Source organism: Castor canadensis, chromosome 18 (genome assembly GCF_047511655.1).
Source record: "Castor canadensis chromosome 18, mCasCan1.hap1v2, whole genome shotgun sequence".
In the NCBI taxonomy this organism is placed as follows: domain Eukaryota; kingdom Metazoa; phylum Chordata; class Mammalia; order Rodentia; family Castoridae; genus Castor; species Castor canadensis.
This window is the reverse complement of record NC_133403.1, coordinates 40,893,763-40,915,010: the sequence shown is the minus strand read 5'-3', so window position 1 is coordinate 40,915,010 and position 21,248 is coordinate 40,893,763. Positions and strand designations below refer to the sequence as shown.

The window sequence follows — 21,248 nt, the reverse complement described above, 5'->3', positions numbered from 1 at the left end:
CTGTGCTGGTTAATAAGGGAGTGGTGTCAGTCACCTGAAGGGTCCCATTCCCTGATCCTGTCACCTAGATGGCTCCCCTGAGAAACACCAGGAAGATCAAACAGCAGATGCGGGCTCTGAACACGCAGAACGCTCCGATGCTTGGGCTCTGGGAGTGTGGACAAACCTGTGGCTGTCCCGTTTCTCCCTTCCTTTTTCTTGGGGATGGGGTGGTAATGGGATTGAACTCGAGGCCTTGTGCTTATTAGGCTCTCCATCAACAGAGCCACCCTGCAGCCCTTTTTGGTTTATTTTTATTTATTTATTTTTGGCTGTACTGGGGTTTCAACTCAGAGCCTTCACCTTGAGCCGCTCCAGCCCTTTTTTTGTGATGGGTGTTTTTTGAGATAGGATCTTGCAAACTATTTGCCTAGGTTGGCTTTGAACCTAGATCCTCCTGATCTCTGCCTCCTGAGTAGCTAGGATTACAGTCGTGATTCACTGGCACCTGGCTTAATTTTTTGGTGGTATCAGGGTTTAAACTCAGGCCCTTGTGCTTGCTAGGCAGGCACTTTACCACTTGAGCCATGCACGGAGCCCCATTCTTAATTTTTTTGAAGCACCATCATACCATCTTTCATAGTGGGTGTACACAATTTTACAGTCCCATAAGGGTTCCAAACTGTCCACAAACTTGCCAATGCTTGGCGCTCCCTCTCTCTCTCTCTCAATAGCTTTCCTAATGTTTGTGAGTAAGTATTTCGTGGTTATGATTTGCATTTCCATAATGACTAGTGGTACTGAGTATTTTTCAATGAGATTATTAGCTATTTGTATATCTTCTTTGGAGAAACAGCTGTTCGAGTTCTTGGCCATTTTTAATTGGGTTGTTTACTTTTCGTTTTTGCGTTGGAGGAGTCCCTTATATGTACTGAACAATGCTCCCCCATCAGATGTACAGTTTGCAAATATTTTCTCCCATTCCACGGGCTGCCTTTTCACTAATGATAGTGTCCTTTTTTGGGGGGGAGGGGCAAAACTGGGGTTTGAACTCAGGTGCTTTACCACTTGAGCCACTCTGCCAGCAAGGGTCCTTTGATGAACTAAAATCTTTTGTTTGGACTAAAATCTTTTTGTTTCGACACTGACCCCCAAAGTGGCCTGTATCTTTGGTGTCATGTCCAAGAAATTACAGACAAATTTAATGCCGTGGAGCTTTTCCCCATGTTTGTTTCCAAGAGTTTTTATGAAGCAATTATACCTTAGATCCACTTTGAGTTATTTTTGGACAGATTTTTAATTTGATGCACAAAGGAGGAGGATGCAAAACAGGAGAGATGGATTTGTGCATGAAAAGCCAGTAGGCTTTTAGAGAAAAAGAAACTTATGTTTTCTTCCTTAATCCTCTGCCTTCCAGTGACTTCTACGGTTGAAAAGAGAAAGTGATTTAACAAAGAAAGGCAGGTGGGGAAAAAAAAAGTCATGTGGGGAAAAGGGAAGTACTTGTGTTTGTAGCAATCTTGGACAGTATCTACTAACTATTGGGCTGGCTGTGTGGCTCAGAGGCACAGCACAGACAGAGCCTGCCGGAGGCCCCCAGGTCCATATTTTCTGCTCCTCCCACCAAGAGCAGGAAATCTGTCTTCAAGGAGCTCCTGGACGAGTGGGGGAACTAGATTTAGATGTTTGGTGAACACATTTGTTTATCTGAAGTTATGAGAAGTGGGTGCTGGTGGCTCACGCCTGTAATCCTACTTAGGAGGCTGAGATTGGGAGGATGAAGATTTGAGGCCAGCTTGGGCAAATAGTTTTTAAGAACCCATCTCCAAAATAACCAGAGCAAGGCCATGTTTTCTCTCATGTTTAGAATATAGATCTAATACAAATACAAATAATATTATGAAAAACAGGACACACTAAGGGGAGGTTACTAATGGGAGAGGAAGGGTAAAAGAAAGAAGTAAGAAGGTGAATGGTTGATGTGCTTTCTATGCAAGAATGAATATAGAATCTTTTAAGCTGCTGAGGTCACCACAAGAAGGGAACTAAGGTGAAAGGGGAAAAATAGAAGGGATGAACCAATTCAGGATACAATGCATATATACGTGGAAATATCACAATGAAACACCCTGTATCTTATACAAACAAAATGTCTTTTTTCAAAAATGGAGAACAGAAAGAGAAAACAGATCCTTTCTGGGGGTTGGAACCAGTGAGAGGGGACAGGATGAAAGGAAAGAGTGTAGGGGGGTGAATATGTTTGAGATACGTACTCATGTATGAAATGGAAAAACCTGTTGAAACTGTTCCAGGAATGGTGGGGGGAATAAAGGGGAATGATGGAGAGGGTGAATTCAACTATGAGATATTGTAAGAACTTTGGTAGATGTCACAATGTACCCCCAGTACAACAACAACAACAACAATAAAATAACCAGAGCAAAATGGAATGGAGAGGTGGCTCAAGTGGTAGAGTGCCTGCTTTGCAAGTGCAAGCCCTGAGTTCAAATCCCAATACCACCACACAAAAAAAAAGTTATGAGAATAACAAACGGGGTGTTAAGAGAAAAGTAGCATAAAAATGACATTGGAAAGTTAGACAGGGACCCACCCCTTTGTATATTAATCCAAGGAATGTGACCTTTAACCTAAAGTAGGGATGACAAACTCAAAAGCCCACAGAGACCAGGGAGACCAACTAGATATAAAGTAATAGGAAGTGGTGGGACTGTAGCAAATTGCAGAAAGGGGCGCTCCTCTAAGCTCTAGTGGCCTGTGACCATGTGGGATTGGCAGCCCAGTGTAGCAGGATCTTCCAGTTTTCTCCAGCTTTTTTCTTTGTTTGGTTGGTTTTTGGATGGTACTGGAGTTTGAAGTTAGGGCTTCCCACTTGCTAAGCAAACACTCCACCACATCTTCCAATTTTCTAAGAGAAAACAGAAATCCAGGTGTCTATAAGACAATTCCAGGTTTTTAAAACATGGAGGTCAAACTCAACAGGTTTTTGAACCAGATATGGCCCAGAGGCCAGCAGTTTGCCAACCTGACAGACTGGAAGGCACTAATGAAGATTTTTTTTTTTTTTTCAGTACTAGGGTTTTACTCAGGGCCTTCACCTTGAGCCACTCCACCAGCCCTATTTTTGTGAAGGTTTTTTTGAGATAGGGTCTCTATTTACCTGGGTGGCTTCGAACCTCAATCCTCCTGATCTCTGCCTCCTGAGTCGCTAGGATTAGCCGCCAGCGCCTGGCAACTAATAAAGATTTTTAAATGAAAAAAGGGACACAATATCTGAGCCTGAGGAAGTCCAAACTGTGTGTGGGAGATGAATTACTGGGGTAATTTACAGGAGGGAAACCAGATAGGAAACAGTGCACACAGTCAGGTGGAGGTGATGATGGTCCAAGAAGGAGGAGCGGTGAGGGGTCACGGACTGATTTGGAATCCAGCATTCATTTGGAAAATTCTAGCTTTAATCAGCATCTGGAAGAAGAAGGCATATGCATTCTTTCAGTATACCCCCCTTTCTTAACTTGGGAGCGGAAAGGCACAGGGCAGATAGCTAATCCCTAAAGCCAAAGGACAGGAAATTTTGGCCAAGGCTCTAGTTTTTCACGCTGCTTAATTTTACACATGATTATTTTAGAGATAGACTCCATAACCAACTCCCCCAATCCTCATCTTTCCTCACTCAGAGGCTCGATTGAAATTGAAAACCTACATATCATGGTGTTTGGCTTTTTTGAGAGCCAAATCATTGCAAAAGATTTCCCCAGCAGAGCAGGGAACTGGCCCCCCAAAAGGGGCAACTGTGTAGAGACAGACCCAGGGAGTGGGCTCCAGGTCTATATTATGGTCTTGCTGCTTGTGCAACTTGGTCACTTGGATCTACAGAGGTTGCCAAGGGTAAGGAGGTGGGAATGGAGTAGGCTGGGGGAGGAGAGGTGACATCCAAAAAATGTCATGCTTAGAAATTTTATTGTCTACAGACCTTCTCAAATTTTGAGTGCTGTTTTTGGCTGTGGGTACAGGAAATGGCTCTGAGAGGCTGCAGAGAGAGCCTCCCCTCTCTGGCACCCCACGGGAGCGCCCCATGGGATGAGGGAGGGGATGAAGCAGTCAGGCAAAGGTTAGGGAGGGAAGCAGAGGCAGAGCCCCAGATGGACTCCAGGAAATGTTTGTATTTCTCCACCAGGAAGGAGGACAAACAAGGTTTTTTTTTTTTTTTTTTTGAGCTTTCTGGGCAGTTCTGCATACTTTCCAGCACAGAGTGAGTCCGACATGGAAGAGAGAAGCTGAAAATAAAAATTATCCTATGGCTGGACCCAGAGATTCCTCTACTTTCCAGAAATGACCACTCACAGGAAACTGCTTGCATCTCAGAGCCTGGCCGGGCTGCGGGCTTCACCTCTCCGGGGGACCAGCATCTTGTGATGTGGGTTGCAGAGAAAAGACCTCATTGGGGCTTTCATTTCCTGGCTGAAGTTTCTCTGTGGGTGCAGTGGCTGCATCCACCCCCAGATGCAGCACCCAAATCCCAGGGTGATGAGGGTTAGGGACACAGCAGCTGAGTGAGTGGTAGCATTTAGATAAGCATCTGTGCCTTTCTCTCGGGGACTCCAGAGGCTGGTTGGCACACAGGACGGTTGTCCTCTTGGTAGCCACCATGGACAACAGGTCATGCTGCCTCATGGAGGGGGACCCCATCTCCCAGGTGATGCCACCGCTGCTCATCCTGGCCTTCGTGCTGGGCGCCCTGGGCAATGGGCTCGCCCTATGTGGTTTCTGTTTTCACATGAAGACCTGGAAGCCCAGCACTATTTACCTTTTCAACTTGGCCGTGGCTGATTTCCTCCTCATGATCTGCTTACCCTTGAGGACAGACTACTACCTCAGACACAGACACTGGGCTTTCAAGGATATTCCCTGCCGCCTGGTGCTTTTCACGTTGGCTATGAACAGGGCTGGCAGCATCATCTTCCTTACGGTGGTGGCCGTGGACAGGTATTTCAAGGTGGTCCACCCCCATCACATGGTGAATGGCATCTCCAACCGGACTGCAGCTGGTCTGGTCTGTATCATTTGGACCTTGGTCATCCTGGGAACTCTGTATCTTCTGATGGAGAATCACCTGTGTGTGCAAGACAATGTCCTGTCCTGTGAGAGTTTCATCATGGAGTCAGCCAATGGCTGGCATGATATCATGTTCCAGCTGGAGTTCTTCCTGCCCCTTGGCATCATCTTATTTTGCTCCTTCAAGATGGTTTGGAGCCTGAGGCAGAGGCAGCAACTGGCCAGACAGACTCGGATGAAAAAGGCCACCCGGCTCATCATGGTGGTGGCTGCCGTGTTTATCACATGCTACCTGCCCAGTGTATTAGCCAGGCTGTATTTCCTCTGGACAGTGTCCTCCAGTGCCTGCGACCCATCTGTCCACTTAGCCCTCCACGTCACCCTCAGTTTCACCTACCTGAACAGCATGCTGGATCCTTTGGTATATTATTTTTCAAGTCCCTCGTTCCCCAAATTCTATACCAAGCTCAAAATCCGACGTTTGAGATCTAAGCAGCCACGCCACTCAAAGACACGAAGGCCAGAAGAGCTGCCAGTTTCAAACCTCTGTCGTAAGAACTGCATCAGCGTGGGTAACAGTTTCCAAAGGCAAACGGGTGTGCAGTGGGACTTCCAAGTGTGCTGAATGGTACCAACACAAACATCGAGGCGGACAGATGGGCAACTGTGAGTTATTCATGCTACAGGGTTGGGGACTTTGAAAATACCACCACCCTTTTCTTGACTGTATCTTCCTCACTCTGTTGGAAATGAGATCTGAGTTACTCTAGCTTTTTGGAAAGCTGAAGTGAGTGGGTTGCAGTGATACAATCTGATTACAGTGATGGACACAGGATATAATGGCACATGTGTGTTGGGTCAGGAGTTGCTCAGCTCCTGTACCACTTCAAACAGTGAAAGAAATAGGTACAGTGTTTAGTGGGTCATGTTCTTGCTCTGAGAGAGTTAATGAATTTAATGACTTATCGGTATTTCCTGTCCTCTGACCTTCGATCTTTACTTATCGTACAAACCAGAAAGTGAACTGAGTTGATATGTTTATGTCAGGCTGCTGAGGCTCTTTAGAAGCGATGTTTTGACCCTGATTATTTTCCTCTTCCCAGAGGCCCCTCTGTATCTCTCACTGTCAATGTTTTGATTTTAGGTAGCCCAAGCACCACTGCTCTGGCCTCCACGCTCCACATTTTTCTGCAAAGCTTTGTATTTTAAAGAAGATGTTGAGTGATATGTTGACCTGCCCTGGTTTCTCCGGGGGGAGCCAAGAGCTTGAAAAAAATCCTTGTTGGCCTTCGAATGCATTAAGTCCAGCATAGCTGCTTTTGACTGCTTGTTATGTGAGTGCGACTTGAACCATTCATTCACCGAGAGGGTCATTAGTTAACTCTTTGGTTTGTTTGTTTGGTTTTTTTTTTTTTTTCATTTTTCTTTTATTATTCATATGTGCATACAAGGCTTGGTTCATTTCTCCCCCCTGCCCCCACCCCCTCCCTTACCACCCACCCACTCCGCTCCCTCCCTCTCCCCCCACCTCAATACCCAGCAGAAACTATTTTGCCCTTATTTCTAATTTTGTTGTAGAGAGAGTATAAGCAATAATAGGAAGGAACAGGGTTTTTGCTGGTTGAGATAAGGATAGCTATACAGGGAATTGACTCACATTGATTTCCTGTGTGTGGGTGTTACCTTCTAGGTTAATTCTTTTTGATCTAACCTTTTCTCTAGTACCTGTTCCCCTTTTCCTATTGGTTTTGTTTTTATGGGACTGGGGTTTGAACTCAGGTCTTCTTACAAAGCAGCTGCTCTACCACTTGAGCCACACCTCCAGTCCCTTAGTCAGCTCTTGTGTGACAGCAGTTTGGGGCTAGCAGAGCTGTTTAAGGCCCTTACCCTCTCACTGAATAGTTTCAAACCATCAGGATTTTTCTTTCATTGTGTGATTCCCATCTGCACAAGCGCTTCTCAAATATGTACCTGGAACCCTCAAAACTAGACAATTCTGTGAATGACGTCTGCTCTTGCCCTGGATTAAGGAAGAAGATCCCATCTGAACCTTAGCTTCATTCCTGAGCCACACAGTGTGACAGTCACTCTCTCCTCCTTTATGGACACTTTCTCAAACTCCCAGGGTGCTCTCTCATCAGGGACTTGGCCACTTTTAGTTCTTCAGCCTCAAAACACATCCTGGGCTATCTCTATTATTTCCTTTTGCAGAGGCAATGAAAAGGTTGATCTGTAGAGAGTCAGATGGATCCAAGTTTGAATCCCAACTCAACCACTTTTTTAGATATGTGGCAGATTAAAAAAAATACTTAAAATTAAAAAAAAATTGAGAATTTTTAATTTTTTGAGACAAGGTCTCGTCACTATGCAGCCCAGGCTGGCCTTAAACACCTACCTCCACCTCCTGATTACAGGGATTACAGACATGCATCACCATGCTGGGCTGGGGATAGATTTTATTTAAGCATTTTTCATTTCAGTTTCCTCGTCTGTCCAACAGAGGTAACACTAATACTAACTTACAGGGGCTGTTGAGCAGATTCAATGAATATACAATCCTGAAGCCTAAGGGTTTTGTTTCATGTTATGTTTCTGCACAGAGTATATATTCAATAAATGTCTGCTGAATGAATGGATGAATCAATGAGGCAGTAAGTACTTGATGTTATGACATTAATGGCTTTTTCACGTAAAGAAACTGAGGCACAGAAACAATTTCCCTCACAGTTCAGTACGTCTAAGAAGCTGCTCCAGGGTTACTATCTGAATTCCCTTGCTTCCAGCTGCCCAGGGAGAAGGGAAGGCTACACATCCTCCTACCATCAAATACTCCTAATGGAACTCTTTCATTCTTAGTTGTAATTCTTTTCTCTGCTACTCCTTTGTTGCTTCTCCTTAATAAATAAAAATGGGTTTCGAAAGAAAGTGTGTGTCCTGTGTGTGACTCTAGCTTAGAAGACTTTGAGCCAGGAGCCGGTGGCTCACGCCTGTAATCCTAGCTACTCAGGAGGCAGAGATCAGGAGAATGGCAGTCCGAAGCCAGCCTGGGCTGGCCCTGAGTTCAAAAAAATATATATATAAATAAATAAAATTGAAAAAACAAAGCAAAGGTGTAGTTGCCAGTTTGCTAGCCACCAGGATTATAATATTCAAGATTTAGGTTTAGACTTAAGAAACTTTAAGGCATTAAAAAATTCCGCTTTGTCACTTGTTATCTGAGAAATGGCAATCCGAACTTCTAGCTAAATGAGACCAAATGAGCAAGAATACCAGAAAAGAAAACCTATCTACTGTCCTCTTACCTGAAACAAAAGCGCACAGTAACAGGGTGTGCTAAGTCTCCTGAGTGTGGTTTACAAGGTTAAACATGATCCCACAATCTTGACTGTAAATTTGCTTCCCTTTTTTAAGTTCACAGAATGTAACACAAAATAAATCTTAAGAAGTGTTCTTCAGAACTCATAGGGAAGACGACAATAGCTTTGTGATGAAATCCTGTCTACTACCTGGAAGAGGAAAGCAACTGATTTAGAGGAAAATGTTTTCCCTTCTCAGCGGTTTTTAGGAAAAGTCACATAAAAGCTATAAGGGATATTGGATCAGAAATCCAGATATTCCCAGGAATGATGTGGGGAAAATAAGAAGTACTTTTTTTTTATCTTGGTGGTGGTGATGGTACTGGGGTTTGAACTCAGGGCCTGGCGCTTGCTAGGCAGGTGCTCTACCATTTGAGCCACACCCCCAAGCCCAGAGAAGTACTTTTTATTGACGTCTATAATGGTAAAAATTTAAGTTCTGGTCTAAGAATGGGTTTCCTTATCCTTCATTAAAAGTGAAATGGCGACTGGAGGTGTGGCTCAAGTGATAGCAGGCCTGCTTTGCAAACTCAAAGCCCTGAGTTCAAACCCTAGTTCTACACCACCCCCTAAAAAAAAGTGAAATGGTTAAGATGGGGTCTGAACTTACCAGGTGAATGCAGGGCTGCTTGGGTTAGATCCCTGGGGTCAGAAGGGGTTAAAACAGTTGTTAAAAGGAGACTAAGTGAGGCGGGAACTCTGTCACGCTGTGATGCAAGGCCTGGCCATGCCCCTTCTGGGCCTTTGTATCCACAGAGGATTCTGCTGTGACTCAAGACCCCATCCTCACAATAAGTATACACACAGCTCCAGGACGGGCCCCATGATTTTCAGAGTAGAGCATTAAACCAAGAACAGAGCCTTGCAAGCTGGGCTCTAAATTATATGCTGAGAGAAGGGGGAGAGAGGCAGGGAAAGGGAGAGAGAGAGAGAGACAGAGAGAGACAGAGAGAGAGAGAAACAGAGACAGAGTCAGAGACAGACACAAAAAGAGAGAAAGAAAGAAAGAATAATGGCCTCACATAAGGGCCTAATTTACCTATTCAGTTTCCAGTGTATTAAATTACAAAATGATCCAATGGGAGGATTCAATATTTTATTCCTTGCATTCCCTCTTTCAAGGAACATTAAGTAACCACCAGCTGTGTACCAGGCACAGTAGAAACATAAATGAAAAACATAGCCCCTGGATGGACGCCAGTGGCTCACACATATAATCCTAACTACTTGGGAGGTTGAGATTGGGAGGATTGAGATTCCAGGCGAGACTAGACAAATAATTCGTAAGACTCTATCTCCAAAATAACCAAAGCAAAATGGACTAGAGGTGTGGCTCAGTGGTAGAGCACCTTCTTTGCAAGTGTGAAGCCCAGAGTTCAAGCCCCAGTCCCATCAAAAATAGAAAAGACTGAACCAACTTACATTTCACCAACAGTGTATGGAAAAGTCTTTGTTCCATGCTCTTGACAAGGCCTTTGTTTGATTTGTTTGTTTAGTACATTGTTTTTCATTTTGTAACAAAACAAAACAATTTTTTTTTTTTTTTTGCAACAGTCTTGTAGGCCAAATGTAAGCCCCAAAGTGACCACGCGGAGAGGAGTCATCTGGCCAAGAGATTCTTTATTGCCGGGTGGGAGAGGGAGAGAACCGAGAGACAGAGAGAGAGAAAGAGAGAGAGAGAGAGAGAATACCCCCTCAGTGAGACTCGGCATGATCTGATTGGTTAGGATCTTATGGTTCATGCTGATTGGAGGTTGGGGCAGAAGGGGAATTCAAGCTAGACTTGAGGCAGGACCGTGACCCTGGAAAACAGAAGCTTAAGGGTGCAGTAAGAACTGAAACCTATCGGCGCCATTATTGCCAACAGGTCTGTTATGTAGCTCAGGCTGGACTGGAGCTCACAACCCTCCTGTGTCAGCCTCCCAAGTACTGGGATTACAAATGTGCACTGCCATGTCTGGCTAAAGCATCACCCCTTTCATTCTCCCCAGTACTGGGGCTTGAACTCAGGGCTACACCTCGAGCCATTCCACCAGCCCTTTTTTGCAAAGGGTTTTTTCGAAATAGGGTCTCCCAAACAATTTGTCTGGGCTGGCTTCGAACTATGATCCTCCTGATCTCTGCCTCCTGAGTAGCTAGGGTTACAGGCATGGGCCAATGGCACCCGGCAAGTCTACAAATGACTATTTGTTCCCCTCTTTGAATTGCTGAAAATCAGTTGACTGTAAGTGTGAAGATTTATTTCTGGACTCTCAGTATTGCTTGGCTTTTCTTTTTCTGTGTATTGATTTTTTTTTTTTTTCATTTTTGTGGTACGGGTGTTTGAACTAAGGGCCTTACTAAACAAGAGCTCTACCACTTGAGCCATGCCTCCAGCCCTGAAGTAACTTTTTAAATTAAGGAGTTGCATCATTCTCCAACTTTGTTCTTTTTTTCAGTTTGCTCTTAGGGGGTTTTGGTGTATGTGGGAGGGGGAGGGGCGGAGGTGCTAGGGTTTGAACTCAGGGCTTCACACTTGCAAAGTAGGTGCTTACCACCCCTCCAGTCCATTTTGCTCTGGCTATTTTGGGGATGGGGTGTTGCAAACTACTTGTCCAGACTGACCTCAAACCATGATCCTCCTGATCTCAGCCTCCCAAATAGCTAGGATTACAGGTGTGAGCCACTGGCACCAGGCTGCCCTTGGGGTTTTTTACATTTAACCCAACACTACTTTTTATTCATTTTTTTTTTTTTGGTGGTACTGGGGGTTTGAATTCAGGGCCTCACAGTTGCTAGGCAGGTGCTCTATCACTTGAGCCATTCCCCCTACCCCCCAGCTAACACTACATGTTAAAACTCTAAAGTTCATTCTCTCTCTCTCTCTCCCTCCCCCCCACCTTTCTCCCCACTAAGGGTCCAGGGGTCTCTTATTTCTTATAAGCCATATGCCCTAATTCAATATCATGTACATTCTGCATTGGGAGGTTTCCCAAAATTGACCCCCAGTGAATTGTGATTCCAGCTACCTCCACCCTTACGTCCCTCCCCCCACCCCCACCAATGGAGCATAGATTGGCTCCATGAGTTGCTTTGACAGTTGAAGTGGTGGGAGGGATATTCTGGGATTTCAAAGACCAAGCATTAATAAAGTCTGGCTGCTGTGAGTCAACTCCCTGTATAGCTATCCTTATCTCAACTAGCAAAAACCCTGTTCCTTCCTATTATTGCTTATACTCTCTCTTCAACAAAATTAGAGATAAGGTCAAAATAGTTTCTGCTGGGTAGCGAGGGGGTAGGAGGGAAGAGGAGGGGAGAGGGAGGGGATGGGGGAGTGGTAAGGGAGGGGGTGGGGGAAAGGGGGAGAAATGACCCAAACATTGTATGCACATATGAATAAAATAAAAATGAAAAAAAAAAAAAAAGAAGGTCTGGCTGTGGGTTTTTGGAGTAGCATGGATGCAACCCAGCCCACCCTGTGGGGAAGAAAGGTAAAGAGCTGCGTATAGACACCACGAGGAGAGGCTACATGTTGAAGTCACAAGTGCAGAGGGAGAGGAGCCTGGGTGTCCCAGAGGCCTGCTTTACCATCCATATGACTTTAGCCCAGCTGTCATCTACTTGGAAGGACAGCTGTCCAGCTGAGCCCAATCAACGAGAACCACTGGAGATAACACAATGGTGATTTGTTTTTAACCACTAAGTTTCGTGGTGGTTTAGTAAACACTGACAGACAACTGAGACAGAAACTCCAGCTTGGTCATGACATGAAATAGTTAACCACATAACATCTCTAAGCTTCTGTTTTCTAGTTCTGAAATGGGAATGATAATAATAGCACCTTTCTCACAGGATTAATTGAAGATTAAGTGAGGTCACACATTCAAACCCTCACTACAGTGCCTGGCACACAGCGAGCAGCTGATCAACCATAGGTAGCATTATTGTCATTTTATATTGTGGTGTTGGGGATTGAACCCAGAACTTCATATAGCTAGTCAAGCACTCTACCACTGAGCTGCACACCTACCTCATTATTTTTAATTAAAAAAAAAGAGTTTCCTGCAAGGAAGCAACAGATGCATTCCTGTATCCCCAGTTATAGGATCCTTTGGGCCCAGGAATTCAAGGCTACCATGGTCCACATAGCAAGAGCTTGTCTCAAAAAATAAAATTAAATTAAAAAAATAGTCCAGTCCAGTTTCATGGCACACCTTCAAGTTGCCCTCAAATAGCCAGGTGTGGATATTTGAGTTAATTGTGAGAGTCATAGATGTTAAGTGGAGTTTCCACCAAATTGTGGAATCATTCCCTTAGCTCTGGAAATGATTCATTATAACAAGTTTCTGTACAGCTCATGCACTAGTAAGAAAAAAAATACATAAAAGAAGGACTAAGCAAGTCAAAACATGCCCGCTGTGTAGTAGGAAGACTGGAAATTCCACAGCAAGCACCAGAATCTAAGGAAGCCCAAATTTACATTTTGTCTGAGCAGTTCTGAACTCTGCATTAGGATCACAGAATGGTGAAGGCTTCGAGGAAGCTCCCAGATCACCCAGTTCCTCAGTTTACACAAGAGGAAGCTGAGGGGTAAGAGGTTAAGCTCAAAGATGATGAAGCCAGAGCAAGCAGCCAGCTTTTCTTCTTGTTCGAACTCCACGATATTTGTTGTTATTCTTTTCTAATTTTACCCATGACTCTTGTTTTTAAAAAGGATAAAATTGTAAAGCTTAGGAAGGAGGGTCCCTTGCAAATTCTAGCTCCCAGAAATAAATATTATTAATAGTTTTCCCAACTTTTAGTCAATAAAGGCCCTTAGGATTACTTCATGGAGACCTCTGCTAAGCCAACATTTATCCACAGGCAGCAGAACAGGAAACAAAACGCCTACCATTTCAACTACAAATGCAACCTCAGTCCAGTGCAATCTAATAGACACGGCAATAATACTGTGAGAGGCAGTGTTTCCTAATGGTTAGGGACACAGGTTCAGGTTCAAGTTCCACTCTCATTAGCTGGGTAGCTTCTCTGAACTTCACTTTCTTAATTTTGAAATCAGAACCAGTAACAGCTCCTTGTTCAAAGGCTACAGTTAAAGGGTGAAACAATGTAATGCATTTAAAGCACGGAGTCCGGCACACTGGAAACTCTCTGTGATGCAGGTACGACTGTCATTTTCACTATCCTCACCCTCATCTTCATCTTCACGAAGTAACTCTAGTCCTTCAGGAGTCTAAGATTAGGTCCTCCTTCCTCTTCTGTACTGCCAAGGGTCTGTGAGCCCCTATTATTGAACCTAGGCACACAACTAAAGGAATAACTTTCCAATTTCTAACTCAGTGGAACACAATTTAGAAACCTCTTGCATAGCCAAAATTCATAAGACCAAAATATTAAAGGTTCTATAGGCTAACACCCAAAATTCTAGGAATAATGTGAGAAATGGTGTCTTTCTGCAAGACAAGAGTTCAGCATTCTCTAAGGTCCGGTGACTATAAGTTTAACTGTGCAAACTGTGAGGGAGGTTTTGGGGGACAGAGGGGACAGAGGCTATAAAGGGATTCTCTGTACTTCCTGTTCAATTTTACTGTAAACCTAAAACTTCTCTAAAAAAAGTTTATCCCCAGTATTGCAAAAAAGCTTATTAACTAAGAAAAAAATCAAAATCTAATATAAACAAACAAAAAAATCTCAACTTGTTTTAATCTACCACTAGCTATCCAAAGAGGGCTCCAGTTTTCAAAACTCTTATGAAACCTTATGCTCTCAAGTGGCATGTATTTTTTTATTTAATTTTTTCAGTGCTAGAGGTAGAAACCAGGAGAGTATTCTACCACTGAACTACACCCCCACCCCAGCTTTTTTCTTCTTTTCTTTTTTGGTGGTACTAGGGTATTTTTTTTTTTCCTAACCAGAGATTAATTGCAGAGTTCTGGTGTGGAAAGCAGCCCATGTTTGTATAGCTAAGTAGCATAGAGAAAGTACTCAATGTCTCTATGCTCATGAAATGCGCAGGTACTGCCTTCTCACATTTCCTAAAAGAAGTCATACTCCTGTCTATTGTTTCTTAAGGCAGGTGCACATTAAGATCTCAGGGTGCTTCTTAGTGTTTCTGGAAAACCAAGTGCACAGTGCACTTTTATTATTGCTATTGCTGAGTTGTTAATTATGTAAACCAAGCAAGTGACAGTGAATTACTTCTCCAATGCTAAGTGCTTAATCGGTGTCCCCCATCTTTAACTAATTTGCAAATGATAGCTGGCTTGCCTAAACTTATCCTTTACCTTTAGAAAATTTTGTGGGTTCCTGTCTGCCCAGGGGATTTTTATTACTTGTTTATGCAAACAGCAGATTGCATAAGAGCTTTGCTCACTTTTTTTTTTTTAAAGCGATTTCGTAGTTTCCTGGTAACCATTCTGTCATCTCTTTCAACACCCTGACATGACATAAAGGCGAGCCCTGAACCACACGTTCCCCACACAGACACACACTTCTTTCCTTGAGCATTCGCTAGGTGAGGCACTCTGGATCCACTCATGAACCAGAAGGGCACTTTTCTGGAGATACACAGCAAGAACTGCTGTGTGTTCCGAGATGACTTCATTGCTAAAGTTCTGCCGCCAGTGTTGGGGCTGGAGTTTGTGTTTGGGCTCCTGGGGAATGGCCTGGCCCTATGGATTTTCTGCTTCCACCTCAAATCTTGGAAATCCAGCCGGATTTTCCTGTTCAACTTGGCTGTGGCTGACTTTCTTCTGATCATTTGCTTGCCTTTCCTGACGGACAATTACTTGAAGAAGTGGGACTGGAAGTTTGGGGACATCCCTTGTCGAATAATGCTCTTCATGTTAGCCATGAACCGCCAGGGGAGCATCATCTTCCTCACGGTGGTGGCCGTGGACAGGTATTTCCGAGTGGTCCATCCCCACCACCCTCTGAACAAGATCTCCAATCGGACGGCGGCCATCATCTCTTGTCTCTTGTGGGGTGTCACCATTGGCCTGACGGTTCACCTCCTGCACAAGAAGATGCTGATCCAGAACGGTAAGGCGAATTTATGCAGTAGCTTTAGCATCTGCAATACCTTCAGGTGGCATGATGCCATGTTCCTCCTGGAGTTCTTCCTACCCTTGGGCATCATCCTGTTCTGCTCGGCCAGAATCATCTGGAGCCTGCGGCAGAGACAAATGGACAAGCACATCAAGATCAAGAGAGCCATCAATTTCATCATGGTGGTGGCCATCGTCTTTGTCATCTGCTTCCTGCCCAGCGTGGCTGTGAGGATACGAATTTTCTGGCTCTTGTACACTTCGGGGACACAGAACTGTGAGCTCTACCGCTCAGTGGACCTGGCATTCTTCATCACGCTCAGCTTTACCTACATGAACAGTATGCTGGATCCTCTGGTGTACTATTTCTCCAGCCCGTCCTTTCCCAACTTCTTCTCCATGTTGATCAACCGCTGCCTACGGAGGGATATGTCAGGTGAACCAGATAATAACCGGAGCACAAGCGTGGAGCTCACAGGGGACCCTAGTACCACCAGAAGTGTTCCAGAGGCACTGATGGTCAACCCCAGTGAGCCACGGAGCCCCTCTTATCTGGCCTCTACCTCTCGTTAACTAACCACGCCAGGAAGGGAGATTGTTACCAAGAACTGAGATCTCTGGAGGAACAACGCTGGACTTGCCCTGTGGGTTCCTGGAACTTCCAGATTCAGAGAATCAGATTTAGAGAAGCATTGTGGCAGAGTGGATTCCAAGGTGTGACCACAGAAATCTTGGGGGGAAATGGAGAGGAAAGGTCTGGGCATCTGAGACTTCTGCTTTGTCTCCGACACTGATGCAGCTGAAGATGGGTAGTGTCCACACTTGTGTGGGAGCTGCACAGGCATCCATTAATACCTGTGACTCGTTGCCCTCCTTCCTTCCCACCTGACATTCAGATGGTCCCTAGAACTGGGGTGCTATCTTGTGTGTGGGACCTCAGTGGGAGTAAGGAGAGCCAGGAGACTGGAGGGAAGTCCTGTGGCTCTCACAGGGAGTCCAGGCATCATTAAACAAGCCATAGGTCACCTGGGTTGCATGGGACTAGGTGAAGAATTTCATAAGCTTTGATTAATGTCTGAGTTTCCAGCGGTGGCATGAAGGGGGCTGCAGGGGGGACTGAGTTGAACAGTGTTATGAAGAGAAGAGAAATGGCACCCATGCCACCATCAGTGACTAATGTATTCCTCCCTTGTGTATGCTCATTTGAGGACTGAGCAGCTGGAAGGCTTCAGGGAAGAGAGGTGCTCCCAACCTCTGTTTGCTTTTATCATTAAAAAGGAAATATATTCCTGCTCTGTGGTTAAAAGTAGATGATCTCTCCTCCTTCATTTGCTTGTGTTTCTGTACTTATAATAAATCTACCATTTCAATAAATTTTGATAGGCGACAGTCTAGTGTTGCATATGTCTGGGTGATGGTTCACAGAAATGGGCTTCTTACTTAAGCTGAGACCTTTATGGGTTGTTAACTATGTCCTGCTAGAAAAATACCGTGCTCTGCAAAGTAGGAAGAGGACACAGACGAGGAGTTCCACCATGAGACAGTTGAATAAAAATTTCATGTGCGGGGTTAGGAAAGGGCTGAGAATAAATAAAAAACACTTAGCCTGAAAGGTTAGGGCAGATGAGATTGCAAGAGCATTTTCTTTACAGTTTGGTAAGCATTGTTATTAGTATTTGGGTGTGAAAAAAGAAATCAGACCCGAGTGGGATTTTTCTGCAGGAAGGGGAAGAACGAGCCTCCTATGGAATGGTTTCAGTTCCCAGTTCTGACAGGGAAAGGAGATGTACTGGTTTGGGTCTGTGATGGGTCCAAGTTTCTGTTACGCTTTCATTTCCATTTTCTGTCACTCCTTGATTCTTCAGCAAGATGAGGCTTGCTTCAACCTCCTGCCATAAGATAGATAAGGACTTTGGATGCTCAGATGCCCAGCCCTGGGTAAATGGCAATAAATGATGAAAGAAAGATAGTCTTGAGTTTCTTGAGGCTTTGCAGAGTGGCTCTCCTGTCTGCATCACCAAGCAGTTCCTAGGTGCAGAAAGTTAAAAGCAGAGATGGCCTTAAAGAAGAGGATTGAAGAGATGAGCTCATGGCAAAGTAGGGATTTCCCCAGCCCCAGCTGTGAGTAAGTGAGGATCCCAGTGGGGAAGCTCCAGTTCTCCCAGTGTTAGGAACTCAGCCATTCACGTTTATTTGTTTATTCAGAGTTTTCATCCGTTTCTTATATATTAAACACCAAACTATGTGGCAGGAACTGTTCTGGGTGGTAGAAATAAAAGAAGGACCAAGGGAGGCCAAATTCTCTTCTCACTGAACTCACTTTTGAGACAGGGAGGTGGCCAGTAATGAAGGAAAGAAATGGACAGAAAGTTGTGAGTATGATGAAGACAGCAAAGCAGGGTGATAGGGACGGAGTCACTAGGGTGGGGATGTCTAGGAAGATCTCTGGAAGGATGTGACCTTGAGCTGAGCCATGAATGACACAACAGCAAACAACAGAAAAAAACTGCAGTGGAGGGGAGAGGGCACAACAGACAGAGGGACTGATAAATGCAAAGGCCCTGGGGTGAGAATTAATTTTATGTGTGTGAGTGTGTTCATTTCCTGTGGCTGCCTTAACAAAGTACCACAAACTGGGTGGTTGAAAACAACAGAAATTTATTCTCTCACAGTTTCTGGAGACCAGAAGTCCAAAATCAAGGTGTTGGCAGGCTCGGCTCCTTCTGGAGGCTCTGGGGGTGAATCTGGTTGATGTCTCACTAGAGCTTCTGTGATTGCCAGCAGTCTGTAGCTTGTAGACACACCAATCTGCCTCCATTTTCACATGGCCTCTTCTCCTCATGTCTCTGTATCTTCTTTTTTTTTTTTTTTTTTTCTTTTGTCTCTAATAAAGATACCTGTCATTGGATGAGGGCCCATCCTAATCCAGGATGATGTTATCTTGAGATCCTTACTTTAACATCACTTATAAAAACCCTTATTCCAGTAAGAGCACATTCTAAGGTTTGGGGTAGACATATTTTTGGGGACCACAACTCAACCCTCTAAAATGAGCGACATAGGAAAGACTGGTGTGTAGTGAGTATGGGATCAGCTACATAGTGAGGTTAAGAACACTTGTATGGAAATAATGAAAAACTTAAGATAAAGATCATAGGAAGCTAAATAGAACAGTTTCAAAACATCGTATGAGTTTGATTTTTTTTTTTGGTGGTACTTGGTTTTGAATTCAGGTCTTCATGTTTGCTAGGCAGGTGCTTTACCACTTGAGCCCTGCCTCCAGGCCTTAATTCTTTTTAAAAATATGTATCCAAAATATGTACATCAGGTGGATATAGTGCATACATCTGTAATCCCAGCTACTCGGGAGACTGAGATAGGAGAATCACTTGAGTCCAGGAGTTTGAGGCCAACCTCAGCAATATACAGAGACACCATCTTAAAAAAAAAAAATCCCACAAATTGAAACAGAAAAAAAAATTTTTTTTTTAGTACTGGGGCTTGAACTCAGGGCCTACACCTTGAGCCACTTCCCCAGCCCTTTTTTTGTGATGGGTTTTTTTTTTCAAGATAGGCTCTCACAAACTATTTGCCCTGGGCAGGCTTCAAACTGATATCCTCCTGATCTCTGCCTCCTGAGTAGCTAGGGATTACAGGTGTGAGCCTCTGGCACCTGGCTGGAACAGAAATTTTATGAAATTCTTTGGCAGAGCTGTTTGTGTTACTGTTTCCTTCCTGAGAAGGAAATTCCAATTATTTTTTTCTCATTATAGTGAGAAAATGCCTTATTATATACCTTATGAGAATGCAAGGAACTGAAATACACTACAGCTTGGCTAAAGCAAGAAAAGGAAAACAGAGAGGAAGGACACTGGAAAGAAAGTCATGGTTCTTCCAGAAACTAGAAAATTAAACTAGGCTTGGAAGCTCCAGGCCAGCACACGGTCCTTCACCAGTTTTCAGCTACAAATGTGACTTCCAACATTTGTCATTCAGGTCAGCTTCTCAAGCAAGAAAGGTGGTTGGCTGTTGCCATGAAGATAACAGTCACAATGCAGCTGGTGTGTGTATATATTTGGTTTTCACACATTTAATTACTTATTGATTTACTTGTTTATTTTTAGGGGGCTGGAGATCTAACCCAGGACCTCAGACACGCTAGGCAAGCACTCTATCACTGAGCTACACCCTCAGCCCTGGTTTTCACATTTTTATGGGGAGCCACAGGAGAAGGGCCTCCTCCCTGTTGACAGAGGTGGTCATAACTTCTTCACTGACTCCAAGCTGGGGTCCTGGGGTTCCTGAGAGGTGGTGGGTGTGTGAGGTATGTTCCCATCACCTGGGATGGTCATTGATAGTTGTGGGTAGGGTCTGGTGACCACAATGGTATCCCTGGTGTAGGGGTTGGTGATGGTAGGATAGGGAGGCTTCTGATGCCGGACATGACCAGAATTGGCCCCTTGGTCCAAATCTCCACCATCTTGGCAGCAGGATAAAGGGTGCTGTCTGCCAGGTGTTCCTTGGATAACATGTCAGGCAGGGCTCTCTCCATTTCACTGGCACATTTGGGCTTTCAGCAGAGGTCATCTCGACTATCTTCAAAATTTCTTCCATGTCATAAAACTATGGTCCTGTTGAGCACAGAGAGGTTGTTGATCAATTTTCAGGAAGCACTGGAGTTCACACTCATCCAAAGCCATTCCTCTGGGAGCCTCCAGGTGTGTGTTCCAGGGCCTGTAGAAGGCTTTCCCGGGTATGTTAGAGGTTGCTTAATAAGCTTGGGATAAATTCCTACTCTTTGGCAGGCTTAGCTCAATAAGTACCTGGCCATGAAATTCTGTTCACTGTTTCTTGTCTTCAATGACAAAAGGAACATGACTTTTTTGAGGGTGGCAGTACTGGGGTTTGAACTCAGGGTCTTGAGCTTGCTGGACAGACTCTCTACCACTTCAGCCACATCTCCAGTCCTTTTTGCTTTAGTTATTTTTCAAATGGGGTCTTGCGTTCATGGCCAGCCTAGATCATGACCATTCTATTTACGCTTCCAGTGCAGCTAGAACAACAGGCAAATGGCACCTAATTTTATTGGTTCTGATGGGACTTACAAACTTTTTGAATGGGGTGGCCTTCAAAGCTTTATTCTGGCTCCTAACTAACTAGATTACAGGTGTGAGCCACTGTGCCTAGCCAGAACATGACTATTTTGCAATCAGTGCTGAATTCTCTTTGGGCTTAACTATAACATTTGGTACATGCTCTGTCTTTTTGGGAAGAAGGGGTTTACAGGCAGAGGGCATTACAAACATCAGGACTTGCCTTATAGTCCACAGTCCCATTGTCCTATTAAATAAAAGGCCAGTGCTTCTGGGCTCTAGTAAATATTGATATACCCAGGCTCTGTGGCCACACTTAGAGATGCATCTAGAGTAGGTGCTGGGGTTGGTACGTGACATTCCCCATGCAACTCTACAAAGAAGAGAAAATCAATGACCCTCTGATGTCGCCAGGTTTAAAAACAGTTTCTTCTCTTACACAATAGGTAATGTGTGCATGGAAGAAAAATGGCTTTGGGAAAGCGACGTGAATGCAAAGATCTGCTCACAGTCAGAGGGAAGCTGCATTCAGTAGCATACTCATTTGATCACCATCAATTTTTGGGGGGAGGTGGGTGGGACTGGGGTTTGAACTTAGGGCTTCATGCTTGCAAAGCATATGCTCTACCACTTAAGTTACATCTCCAGCCCATTTTCTCTTGTTATTTTGGAGATGGAGGTCTCTCAAACTATTTGCCTGGACTGGCCTTGAACCATGATCC

General features: G+C 44.4%; 2 protein-coding genes across 2 annotated transcripts; both read left to right on the top strand.

Moving 5' to 3' along the window:
- The first annotated feature begins 3,994 nt into the window (after window positions 1–3,994).
- On the top strand, window positions 3,995–6,492 carry Hcar1 (hydroxycarboxylic acid receptor 1). Its single transcript, XM_020159406.2, has 2 exons — window positions 3,995–5,718; window positions 6,197–6,492. The coding sequence occupies exon 1, from the start codon at window positions 4,646–4,648 to the stop codon at window positions 5,675–5,677; it is 1,032 nt and encodes a 343-aa protein (XP_020014995.2). The 5' UTR covers window positions 3,995–4,645; the 3' UTR covers window positions 5,678–5,718; window positions 6,197–6,492.
- Window positions 6,493–14,821: 8,329 nt separating this feature from the next.
- LOC109683520 (hydroxycarboxylic acid receptor 2) lies at window positions 14,822–16,822 on the top strand. Its single transcript, XM_020159408.2, is given in 2 exon segments — window positions 14,822–16,003; window positions 16,006–16,822. Coding segments are annotated over 2 exon segments (1,302 nt in total). The 5' UTR covers window positions 14,822–14,923; the 3' UTR covers window positions 16,228–16,822.
- Window positions 16,823–21,248: the final 4,426 nt, after the last annotated feature.